Here is a 13,633-nt window from a genome sequence, read left to right on the forward strand (position 1 = left end):
AACCACGGCAGCAAGTGCGTTTATGTTGCAGAAAATTACGTTGAGAAGTGCCATGGAGTTCCAACAGCGCCGGGGGCGGCGTTGAGGATGAAGATATCGACTTCGCCTCGGCCAATTGCCGGCCGAGTACAACCCGTCAATGACTGGACAACAATGGACAATCCTACTTGGAAGATAGAAGAGCAGCTCTCGCGCACTTGATTATAGATCATCGTCTGGGGCTGACTCAGACAGGGAACGTCGTTTAGTGAACTCTCAGAAGGGAACAGACAGTTGTTGAAAATTACATTTGCTACGTACTGTGAAGTTTACCTACGATTATTTGCTCTTAGCCATTAAGGGCCTTTCCTGTGATATATTACATGCAGTGTTGCAAACTTCATATTAAACTAGCCACAATGATAAGCAAACCTTTTTAACTCATTTGTGTGACTTTGTTGTTAATTTGTTGGAGTGTTGTAGAACATTCGTTCTCCTGTCCTGTTACCTGACCCTGGAGCATAGCTGTGTAACAGTGGCAGGGAGAAATTGTCTTAGCGGTGTACTGCACCAGAGGTCGATTCACGAACTCAAAAACTCGGCCTGCGTTAACAACAGTTGCAACTCGGCATCCACAGCAGTAGCGAAGAGGCATTTACAAAACTGGCGACGAGGGTTAATAAAAAACAGAACTACTGTAGACTTGCGATCAAATAAGGTGGAAGGAATGGGTATAACATACCTTCGGAATTTTTAAGATTATTGACGGTAGTGGCACACAAACCACTGTTCAGTTTCGTTTGCAGAATATAGAAGCATGGAGACATACCATGACAGATGCTAGCCACACAATTCTGAGGACAGGAAAAGCAGATAAGTGTGAGAAGTATCACACAGTCAACTTACCAGTGAATCCACCCATGTTACTGACAAGGATAGCACACAGAAGAAAGAAAAAGAAAATTTAGAGTCTGTTAGAAGACGATCACTCTAGATTTTGGAAAGGTAAAGCTACCTGATTAGCAGTCCCGGCATGATTTTAATGATTAATGAAAATCAGCTTTGCTGTACAATTACACGATTATTGTGTAATCATTAAAATTCGTCAGCTGTGGTGCTCAACAGGATCAAGATTAAGTCCTGGCATGTCTGCCTGATAACGGAAGCAAGATTTGAGAAAAGTTAAGACACATTTAATAAGATTTGTCGGCCGTGGAAATGCATTCGAAAAAGTAAAATGCTGCAATATGTTAGAAATTCTCAGAAAAATAGGTGTGAGGTATAGGGAAAACGGGTAATATACAATACGATTAAGAACCGGGAAGGGGGAAAATAATAATGAAACGCCAAGAACAAAGTGCTCGCTGTCAAAAGGTACGAAACAGAAATGTAGTTCTCGCTCCTACTGTTCAATCCAAATACTGAAGAAGTAGCGGTGGAAATAAAAGAAGCATTGGGGGCTGACTAAAATTCGGGATGAATGTATATCAATGATAAGATTAGCTGACAGCATGGCTGTCCTCAGTGAAAATGGGGAAGAACTGCAGGATTCGATGAATGGAATGAACAGCCTAATGAGCACACTCTATGGATTGAGAGTAAACCAAAGAAAGACTACAGTAATGAGGAGTAGGAGAAAAAAGAATAGCGATAAACGTAACATCAAAATTGGTGAAGGAGTTCTGCTGTCTTTGAAGCGACACGTGACAGACGAAGAAAGAGGGACAGAAAAAACAGACCAGCTCTGTAAAAGTGGGCAATCCTGGCCAAAAGAAGTTTACTATTAGTATCAAACATCGGCCTTGGTATGAGGAAAGAATTTCTCAGAATGTGGGTTTGGGGCACAGTATTGTATGGAAGTGAATGAGCGGCTGTGGAAAAACCGGAAAAGAAGAAAATCGAAGAGTTTGAGACGTGGTGCTGTAGATAAATGTTGAAAAGTAGGTGGACTGGTGGGATAAGAGCTTAAGAGGGCATCTGCAGAAACGGCGAAGAGAGGAACAAATGGAAAATCTGAGCGCCGCGCGGGATTAGCCGAGCGGTCTCAGGCGCTGCCCTCATGGACCGTGCGGCTGGTCTCGGCGGAGGTTCGAGTCCTCCCTCCGGCATGGGTGTGTGTGTTTGTTCTTATGATAACTTAGGTTAAGTAGTGTGTCAGCTTAGAGACTGATGACCTTATCAGTTAAGTCCCATAAGATTTCACACACATTTGAACATTTTTCTTTTTTTTTTTGAAAAACTGAACCTACGAAAGGCGAGGATGATAATATGTATGTCTGGATATCAAGGAATAACATCGATGATACCTAAGGAAGCAGTAGAGGGTAAAAAATTTACGGGAAAACAGAGATGAGAATATATTCAACAAATAACTGAAGGACTTTAGGTACAAATGCTTCTCTGAGATGCAGAGGTCGACACAACAGAGATATTCTTAGCGGGCCGCATTCAACCTGTATGAAGACTGATGGCCTCCCCCCTTTCTCCCCACCTTCCTCCCCCCAAAAAAACAAACAGATTGATACAAAATTCCAAGAGGCTCTTTGTGAGAAACATCATATTGTGGCCACCTTACGCTCTTACCGCCTGCACGCAATTCCCTCTCCAGCCACTTCATTCAGGAGGGAGAATGTCTGGACTAATAGTTGTTACTTTGACACTTGCGGACAACATCTTCCACCATGACACTTGAGGCCCTGTCCAGCGAAGTGGCACAATGCTTGGCACATTGAACTCTAATTCGGGAAGTCAGTGGTTCAAATCTTCAGATTTAGATACCCTGTGTTTTGTTTTCTAAAACTCTTACGGCGAGGGTCGCGATGACCCTGCGATTCTTATGAAAAATACACGGACGGTTTTCTTTGACATTCGCTGCTTGTGTTACGTCTCGAATAACATCGAAGTTGACGTGAGTTTACATCCTACTGTACCTTCTTCCTTTTTACTAAGCGTCATATTGGGAGCATCTTCCAAAAATCAGCATCATGGTCTGGCGGTGGCAAGAAGGTTTCCGGCTGAAATTTTGGCGAAACTGAGCGACATCGGCCGGCACCCAAAAGACTCAGTAAGACTCGCTAGATCCGGGAAGAGGTGTGATAACAATGTCAAAATAGAGTTGTTGGTCTGCTAATGTATATGACTCTTGCAAAATGGCCTTGCACTTACCTGCACGATGTACCACGAAGTGAAGCGGAGAGCTATCCACAGCATGTAGAAAATGTTGGTGATGAAATCGACGATGTTCCACAGGTCCGTAATGTACTCCAGCAGCCCGCCGCCCCACAGAGACCTTATTTCGCACCACATGAGACCTGTGGGCACACACAACTGCGTCACGTACCAGCTGAATTCTGCTGTCTTGCAAACTTCGTTGTATATGCAGTTTTATGGTTTTGGTATCCATAAAGTTAATCATAACTTTACGGCCTTCTACCGCTTTGATGGGAAATACCGTCGGTTATCAACAGCAGATAATAATAATTCAATAAATAAATCTTTCACAGCTGCAGTTGACTTCTTTATTCAATTATTCTGTCAGAAACTGTTTCTAGGCTAAATCTTCATCATAAAATGTTTATCATTATCACAGGACCTTAACAACTGTATGCGGGCTACAAAAATGTGGAAACGAAGGACAATATTAGAAATATTTGTTATTATTTCAGATACTGACGATATGTTGTTGATTAATTACAGATCTAACATTTAAAGCGGCAAATTGCATTTGCCATTTCAAAAACCACACTCCATATTGTGTGTATAATCATGAGCGAGTTTAGACATTTTAAAGTCTCTATACAACTACCCAGAGCGAGGCATGTCATTATCCTTTTCTATTCTTTTTGGCGTGAAAACGTCCATTCGCCCGTCGGTGGAACTTTCTTGAGTGGCAAAATACCATAAGATTTGAGTATCTGATAACTACGAAACTAATAACGTATAAACAGTTGCTGTGCCCAGAAGGGATATATCATGTCTGTATGTGTTTGTCACGCGATATTTGTCCTGTCTGTGACGTCATCGTTCCAGTGTAGGTAGGCGCGCGTAATTGTTACAAATTAGGTTTGTGTAGAGTTGTAAATTGTTGTAGCGCAGAAACGCGTTTAGGTAGGACACGGATTTGGATGTCATTGTGAAGAGCTTGCGGAGCACTGCCACGATCCAAAATGGCACAATTAAAATAATCCCGGTATATAATTGAAGTAGGAGCAAAATAAAAATTACAAAATAATAAAATGTGATGTCCTATACGATTAGTACATATGTTCGGATTTATAGAAGACGCAACTCAAGGAAAAGCTCTCCACAAAAAGGACGCAAAAGCCTAGACGTCCAGTGCCGAGCGAATGTGAGAGCTACGGCTGCGTCGGAGAGGGAATGGAAGAAACGGTGCAAAGAGATTACGCAGCTTGCTCATCGGGTATACAGCGGCCAACGAAGGGCTAAACTTGTGATCTGTCTATTCTGTAAGCGCTGTACTGCTCTGTGTAACCACTGTGTTAAAGAGCTTCATGATTAAATTACGCATTAATACGAAATACTTGCTATAATTTTATGCCGAATTTTTCGCGAAAAACCTACGATGCAGTCGAAACTTTACAGATAGAATTTATTTTTCTTTATAATAGGTTACGTCTCTGCGTACTGGAAAAGATATTGAGAATATGGAAAGAAGAACTCAAAGGCACCAAGAATGACATCAGAATTGGAACAAAAAAAGAAAAAATAGAAGTGGACTGTTTAGCTTTTGCAGACGATCTGGCAATAATTACAGAAAACGAAGAAATAGCTCAGAACTACCTGGAGAAACTACAAGAAGTTTCGGCCAGAGCTGGACTGCAGATTTCATTTGAAAAAACCGTGTATATGTCTAATCATAGAAATAACAAGAAAAATCTTATTACTAAATACGGCAATATTAAGAGAGTAGAAAAATTTAAGTATTTAGGTGAAATAATTCAAGTGAATGGTTTAGACAAGAGTGCAAACCAGGCGAGAGCAAGGAAAATGGAATTTGCTTTTCAAAAAACCAAAGACATATATAACAAAAAAAACATTTCGATTCAAGCTAAATTAAGACATTATAAAACTGTCATTAGACCAGAATGCCTGTATGCATCGGAGTGCCTAACTCTTAACAAAAAGGGGGAAATAGAAAACATGGAAAAGAAAGAAAGGAAAATTTTGAGAAAAATATTAGGACCGAGAAAGATTGGAGAAGAGTACAAGCTAAAGAGTAATAAGGAAATATACAAAACTATTGAGAGAGTGAGTGAGGCAATGCGTAAACGCAGACTAACGTTTTATGGTCACCTGTCGAGGATGGATGGAAACAGACTAACAAGAAAAGTGTTTGAACATAGTAACAGGAACGAAAAAACCAACAATAAATGGATACAGATGGTGAAAAAGGATTTGGCCTATTTTAATGTCACCCGTGAGTCAATCAGGGACAGGGAAAAGTTTAGACAAATAGTGAACGAAATTAAGTGTTTTCCAGAAGAAACGAAACTAAAGAATAATAACAGGAAATGGTCGGAAGAGCGGAGGAGGAACCACTCGAAAATGATGAGGAAATATTGGGAAGAGAGAAAAAAAGATCAAAAAGCCGGGCAAGTGAATTGTTGAACGTGGTCCAAAGATGGCCGAAATCGAAAGAAGAAGAAGAAGAGGTTACGTCTCTCTACCTATGGGTATTTAAGTAGAAAGTACATGAAACGAGACACATATTGAAGCAGTAGATAGCCTTTTCCCATTTTTATGTGATCACGAAGTCCTACAAACAGTGGACAGGAAGTTTCATTAATGTTACATACCATTAATTGCAACATGATAAACCCTACCGTCTTTCGTTCGTGTCTCTCTGTAGCTCGTTCGTACTGCATTGCAACTGCATTACAACCAGTTACACAGTTATCCCTTAACGTCTTTCTGGCTGCAAATCAGTTTCAGTGCTGCTTGTAAATATAAACGTGTCGTGAAATGTACAGGTGAAATTATTTGGGTTGTTGGTAGATGGTATCGTATAAAATATTAAAGAGTTTCGGAGTACATTCTTTTATAGTGATGACATTCAATCTTTTAGGTTTTCTTCTATTGCCAGCTTGATAGGAAGGACTTGAACGAGTTGCGAGCAGTATTTCAGAAAATAAATCTGCCACAGCTACAGTAAACTTCTTTATTTACGCAATCTGTCGTAAACAGATTCCACGTTAAAATCTCATTATGTAATGCTGTTAATCATCGAACTGCCTTAACGGTTGTAAAAAGTCCGCCAAATATGTAAGTGATGTAAACGTACGTTGAAACCAGACCATAACTATCCTTCGTATTAACCGTTACATGGAGAAGTCAGATCACGCCTAACTCTGGCGTAGGACAGTCATCTGGGCCCTTCATGAAATACCAGAATCGTATACCAATCATGAGTGTCATCATCAGTTAAAACAATAATTTGTGGTGAAAAGCAGGATCATTTCGTAATCGCAATAGAAAGCACAGATGCAGAAGAACTAGCTCTTGAATTGTGAGTGTTTCTGACTATGTAGATCAGCGAAACACTTTGTTAGCGAGTAGATGCTAGAATCTTCAGATGAGTTAAAAAGCAAATTAAATTTTCTACCTGCTCTGATGCTGCGTTAGCACGTATTTTCTTTACATGACTGCAGTGCTGGACCATATATTGTTTGGATTGCTGGTAAGTGGTATAGTATAAAATATCAAAGAGTTTTGGAGTGCGTTCCTTTATAGTGGTGCCACTCAATCTTTTACATTTTCTTCCACTGCCAGCTTGAAAGGTAGGACTTGAATTAGTTGTGAGCACAATATTTCTCTTTGCTGAAATTGCCAGAAGTAGAGAGAGAGAGAGAGAGAGAGAGAGAGAGAGATTACTCTGACAGAATCTGTGTTAAATTAAGACATTTGAATTACATATCTGCATCGCTGGTCATTAAAAGTGCAACACCATAAATGCGGCGGCATACAAGAAAAGATATATTGGCGTGTAGTACATGCTTGGACATGCAAATGATTAGCATTTCAGTGCGACCTAACATAGCTCGTGAAAACAATGCTATCTACATTCTATACAGGGTGATTTGGCTGCTCGTTCCACCGTCGTTTTATGCAACCCGCAATGGTATATCTGCCTTCAAAAACCATGCACGGGATATTCATATTCTCTCGCTCGCTACGTGCAAACTATTAGTCCTACAGAGAAAATGAACAGGACCTGTTTGTAGGAAATTTAATATACTGGTAGTTAATTACTGGGGGCCACGGTTTACGAGTTATTTAAGAAAAACGTACAACCGTGAGCTTCAAACACACCTCCATCCCCACACTCATACCTCACCAATCAGGATTCTTAGTGTGTTGTTCGTGGCACTCCCTCCTACCACTGTACAAAAATTTCCAAATTTTTGGTCTCTCTTAATTGGGGTATTATGCCACCAGTATAGTTAGCTACTTCGTTAACATTATTCATTTAAACACGCGCGTGAGGATAATGAAAGAAAAACGACTTTTGTAAACGTTAGCATAAAATGAATTACGTTGACAATTCGATCCAAACTTCACCCTTACAACCACTGTTGTTTCGTAGCCAGAAGGACTGACGAATACAAGGATGTAATTGTTTATTTTATGCTGTTAAAATTCACAAATTGTTAGGTAAAATTTTACCCGAACATCAGTGTGAGAAATAATTCGTGGAGTCGCAAATTTTTGTACAGTGGTAGGAAGGAGTGACATGAACAACACACTAGAAATCCTGAGCAATGGGGCTGAGTGTGGAACTGCGAGGTGCATTTTAAGGTCACTTTTGTACACTTTTCTTGTATAACTCGAAAACTACAGCCTCTAGCAAAAACGTACCCCTGTATAAAATTTAACTACATTAAATTTCCTACAAAGAGGTCATGTTCATTTTTTATGTAGGACTGACAGGTAGTGTTTAGCGAGCGAGAGAATATGAAAATCTGGCTCGTGGATTTTTCAAGGCTAGATTTGAGATTGCGGGTTGTACAAAACAACATCGGTGAGGGCAGCTGAATCGCTCTTTATACAAGGAAAGACAAAACAATGCGTTTCTCATTTAGAAGTCGCATTTGTGTGACGTTTGTTTGCAACAAGAACGTGTTATCCTGGTGTGAAAAAAAGAAATGTTTAGTAGCAAGCGTCAGAAAAAGATTTCTAACCTCAGCTCGATGCCGAATCGGGTTAAAGTTGCTGTTGTTTAGGTCGGTGTAATAGATTTCACACCCTGTATATCCCCAATTTTCTGTCAAATTTTATCGAGAATTTTTCCTACCAGAGAGTATACGCACTATAATTTAATTAATTGTTGGTGTTACAGTGTTAGTGGCCGGTAACATACTAAATTTTTGTTCTTTTATTTTTGTTCTTTTATTTTTGTTCTGAAGAGGATTCCATTACTGGAATCGAAACCTAGGTAAACGAGTAAAAATTACCTTGCAACTGAAGGCTGAAAAAAAATTTGTTTATTTTCTCCAATGTTATGAATATTTGCTTGGTGACTGCACTGGAATTGGGTCCCTCAACCTCGTCAGGACAAGTGTCATTTAGCGGAGAATGAGCGACTCCTGATCGGAAAGCTAGTGTTAACAACCCGTGGGATGTTCCGCAGACCGCTGCCTTTCATTTACTGCCACGCGACGATACAGGGTGAAGCAGAGGCCGGTGAATCCGGTGACCCGACTAGGTTTCTCGTTCCTTGTTCACATGCGACCTCCGGTTAGCAACGCGAAGAAGCGCCGTGCGGGCCGGGCGGGGTGGAGCCACTCACTGAAGACGTAGATGATGATGACGAACTCGACGAGCCCCGGCAGCGATCCGCGCTCCTTGCGCTTCCACTCTGCCAGGATGGAGCGCAGCCAGTCGTTGCCGAACCACTCGATCAGCATGAACTCCACGCGCTGCGACGCTAGGCCCAGGAGAGCTGTGACACAAACACACAGTCTTCTCTCAGCACACTGTACCTACTGCATTGTACGAGGTGTTACTTACTGCAGCATTTTTACATCACGTTGCATGTCGACGTAATTCTGAATGCCAGCTTTTACGTCCCTTTTAACTTACACTTGTTACGAATTAGACCGTGTATCGGATATTACGATAATGTTTAACCCTCCATTACTCGCGCGAAAATTCGTGACATCGTCACTCGCGAGGATGACTGGTGTCATCCACAAAGCAAGCGGTCTATTTGTACACTTTGAACGGTCTTTATGACTGGCTTTATGATTTTTTAATAACTCTAAATATAATACATTTAAGGGGGTAGGACGTCAAAGGGACGACTTGGAGCAGGAGAGACACCGCACCAATTTTTAATTTCCACTGTCTATAATTTTAAAAATAGATTCATAAAACTTTATCAGAATGACCAGAAAGGATCCAGGATATAAGGTGTATGAAACTCTAGAATTTTCCAAATCTATTAAAAACTGTGGTAAAAATTGAGATAATTAACCATAAAATTTGAGTTTTTTCTAAACATGAAGTTTAAAATGTAAAAGCAGATTCATTTTTTCATAAATTAAATAATTTCTACAGTTTCATACACCTGTAAGTATGGTTTGTATGCTGTGCAAAATTCATCGACGAATCTCTCTTACTTATGAAGAAACGTGTACCTATAGCAAAAAACGCAGCCAATAGAAGTGAAAAAATGATGAATTTTCACATGTAAAAAACAAATTGTTATTTTTTTGAACTTCCACGGCTATGATTGTGAATCCTGAATCCTTCCTGGTCATGCTGACAAAGTTTTATGACTTTATTCGTAAAAGTATAGACAGTGGAAATGAAAATGTCCTGTGGTGTCTCTCCTGCTCCAAGACGGCCCGTTTGACGTCCTACCCCCCTTAATATTTGTACACAGTATAATATAGTCTAACGTTTGAAACAGTTTGACCATTCGAAGAACAATATCTTCAGCTGAATTACTGGCATTCATGGTCCCTCTTGTTGCTTACCGACGTACGGTTCTAAATTCTAAGTTCAAATGGTTCAAATGGCTCTGAGCACTATGGGACTTAACTGCTGAGGTCATGAGTCCCCTAGAACTTAGAACTACTTAAACCTAACCAACCTAAGGACATCACACACATCCATGCCCGGGGCAGGATTCGAACCTGCGACCTTAGCGGTCTCGCGGTTCCAGACTGAAGCGCCTAGAACCGCTCGGCCACTCCGGCCGGCTAAATTCTAAGTCTAAGCGGTTTTTACATCAACCAAAGCAAACACTTTTAAGCCATACTTTGCTGGTTTGCTAGGAATATATTGCCTGAATGGGCAGTTTCCATTTAAATGCCAAAAGCTGTTCGTCAACAGTAAGATATTCACAAGGTGAAAAATATTTTTGGCAATTGTTCGTGAATAGTTCAAGTACCCCACTGATAGCTCTGATAGCCGCTAACTTGTCAATCACTCTGCGAACACCTCTATCACGGATATTATCGAACCTCAGACATCTCAATAGAAACATAAATCGGTTTTCACTTATGCATAAATAACATGGTTCAAGTCCGTTTCCCTTTGAGTTATCCCATAATTAGCTATACTCTTCCTAGAACATCTCAAAAATCCACATAGATATAACAAACCAATGAAAGCTCTGATCTCTATCGCATCTGTTTCTTTAGCGTCGCTTTCCCTAGACAAGTTACCACAATCTTAATTGATTTACATATTAGTGCATGTTGCGATAACCCTTATTATATTTTCATCCAAGAACAAATTGAGAATTTATATTTGTGTCTCTTTTATACGAGCTTCATTTTTTTGGTCCAGGCAAATGCGCAATAAAATTACAAGATTGGCTTCTAACACCGGTAGGATATTTATTTTTCCTCCGTCCAGTTATTCCATAATTCCCTAAAAAATGCATCGTCCCGAGTTACTTCTTCCTGTGATTCATATTCATAATTTTCTGACACTTCTTGTTCTGTTCCTGAATCATGACCGCTTTCATGAACAGAATCCTCAGTCTCTGAGTCAGTGTTATCACTGTGAGCATCTTTAACACTCAGCTCATTGAACCATTCCTACCATGCATTAGGATCTCTACTAAACTCTGTCCGAGGTTTTTTGCCTTTTGCATTTCTTTCATAGCTTAAAAATAAAGAGAATACTAGGTAACATGGAAGGTAACTGCAATCAGTTTCAATACGTCTAAATTTATGCACGTGAAAGGAAAGCAATAAAGTAATACAGGCTTATTTTGTTTCAGATTATGGCAGCAGAGCTCGCGCGGATGACAAGTGTCCTCCAGACTATAATAATGTTTCGTAAGCAATGTGTCTTTCGCATCTGAGAGACAATAATGATTGGAGCTAACAGCGGGAGAGGTAACAGAAAGGTACTGAAAATGGCACGAACTCAATCCAGCCGTGTCAGACCAAATTGAGCGGGAAAGTCATGTGGATGACGAGTGTCATCCGCGCGAGCAACGGAAGGTTAAGGCAGTGTATCAGATCTTACAATACTGTTTGCTGTGATGGGGGAAGTAGAATACGGTTTTGTGCGCTCAGTTGTCATCAACTGCAATCCATAGATGAAGGAATGCACATCAGATTATTATCTTTGATATTTCTTCTTACAGAGTTTTGTAATATTCACGTAACATTCTCGCGTAGTGGTAAATGAAAGAAAAGTTCCTGACATGTAGCGATTACAACAACGTTTACAATGATCTGCGTAGCTAAATACATTATCTTGGGAAGCTATAATACACTGAGATGACAAAAGTCGTGGGATCCCTGCAGAAATGCTCTGCCATGCTGCCCCTATAGCAGTCCATAATTCCGAAAGTGTTGCCGGTGCAGGATTTTATGTGTGAACTGACCTCTCGATTAACCCCCAAAAATGTTCGAAGGGATTCATTTCGGGTGATTTGGGTCTCCAAATCATACGCACCAAATGTCCAGAATGTTCATCAAACCAGTTGCTAACAAATGTGGCCAGGTGAAATGATGCACTGTCATCCATAAAAATTCCTTGGTTGCTTGGAAACGTGAGGTCCATCAATAGCTGCAAATGGTCTCCAAGTAGCCGAGCATACCCATTTCCAGTTAACTATTGGTTCAGTTGGACCAGAGGAACCAGTTCATTTCATGTAAACACAGCGCACACCATTATGGAGCCACCACCAACTTGCACAATGCCTTGTTCACAACTTGAGTCCATGGCTTCGTGGGATCTGCGCCACCTTCGAAGCCTACCAGCAGCTCTTATAACTGAAATCGGGACTCACCTAACGAGGCCACGGTTTCTCGGTCGTGTAGGATCCAACCGATATGGTCACGAGCTCTGGAGAGTCGCTGCTATGCTGTTAGCAACGGCACTCGTGTCAGTCGTCCTCTGCCATAGCCCATTAACTCCAAATTTTGTCACACAGTCCTAATGGATACGTTCTTCTTACATCCCACATTCATTTCTGTTGCTATTTCTATCAATGTTGCTTGTCTGTTAGCACTGACAACTCTACGTAAACGCGGCTGCTATCCGTCGTGAAGTGAAGGTAGTCGGCCACTGCGTTGTCCGTGGTAAGAGGTAATACCTGAAATTTGATATTCTCGGTACACTGTTAACACTATGGATTTTGAAATATTGAATTCCCAAACTATTTCCGATGGAATGTCCCATGAATCTAGCTCCAACTAGCATTCCACGTTCAAAGTCTATTAATTCTTGTCGTGCGGTCATAATGATGTCGTAAACCGTTTCACATGAATCATAAATGACAGATCCGACAATGCATTGCCATTTTGAACCTTTTGTACGCGATACTACCGCCATCTGTACAAGTACATGTCGCCATCCCATGACATTTGTCACCTCTGTGATAATTTGTTTGCATGACCGTTTTCCGCAACAGCTCTTATAATCAATTATTACTAGTTTCTCTGTCTTAAGCGTACTGCAATGAAGTAAAGAGAAGTTTAGCCCAGATGCGTTTAGCTTTCATTTACAAAGCATCTTCTGTGGTCGTTGGTGTTTCTGCCTCTTGCTCAGATATTCTGCAAACAGCTGCTTTTTTCTTCGTTGTTAGCAGAAGCTGAGGTCGGAAGAAACTTCGTTGTACATTTGCACTTGGCAGTTTTTTGCCGTTTTTGAAAGGCAAAGGAAAAGTTCTTTAAAAAGAGAAAAATCTGCCGCGTGTAAATATAGAACGAAATTTCTTTCTATCTCATTCTCCACTAACAACGAAGGAAAAAGCAATGGTTTTCAGAATATGTGAACAACAGGTAGAAGCATGAATGATCACAAAAGATGCTTTGTAAATAAAAGCGAAACGCGTTCGAGTTTATTTTTCGCTTTAATTAATTGCAGTAAGCTTAAGAAGGAGAAATTAGTAACAACTGAACTGGAAAGGCCGTTTATTTGTGGCTAATACTTGGTTTAGTTTTGCAGTGACCACGCCTTGCATAAAAAAACCGAAGAGACAACCAAACAATTTAGGAATACAAATTCTTACATGATCTGATAGAACTCCTATCTTCAAAATTTACGTATTGATAAAAAGCCATTATCGCAGTGAAACTTTAGAGACTGGGATAAACACAATATATTTCAGATTACGTCAAAGCTGTTGAGTTGGGATGAAATTCAAATTTTAATTACGTAATTG

At 40.4% G+C, this 13,633-nt stretch overlaps 1 protein-coding gene across 2 annotated transcripts in view; it reads right to left on the reverse strand.

The window, feature by feature from the left end:
- Nucleotides 1-13,633, reverse strand: part of LOC126412477 (transient receptor potential protein) — a 451,880-nt gene that overhangs the window by 152,111 nt on the left and 286,136 nt on the right. For both annotated transcript variants that reach the window (XM_050082094.1, XM_050082095.1), the window contains exons 10-11: nt 8,786-8,938; nt 3,145-3,290 (exon numbers count right to left, since the gene is read on the reverse strand). In XM_050082094.1, coding sequence (XP_049938051.1) covers nt 3,145-3,290; nt 8,786-8,938 — 299 coding nt within the window. The remainder of the gene's footprint in view (nt 1-3,144; nt 3,291-8,785; nt 8,939-13,633) is intronic.

The sequence above is a fragment of the Schistocerca serialis genome, chromosome 7, assembly GCF_023864345.2.
Source record: "Schistocerca serialis cubense isolate TAMUIC-IGC-003099 chromosome 7, iqSchSeri2.2, whole genome shotgun sequence".
NCBI classification, from domain to species: Eukaryota; Metazoa; Arthropoda; class Insecta; order Orthoptera; family Acrididae; genus Schistocerca; species Schistocerca serialis.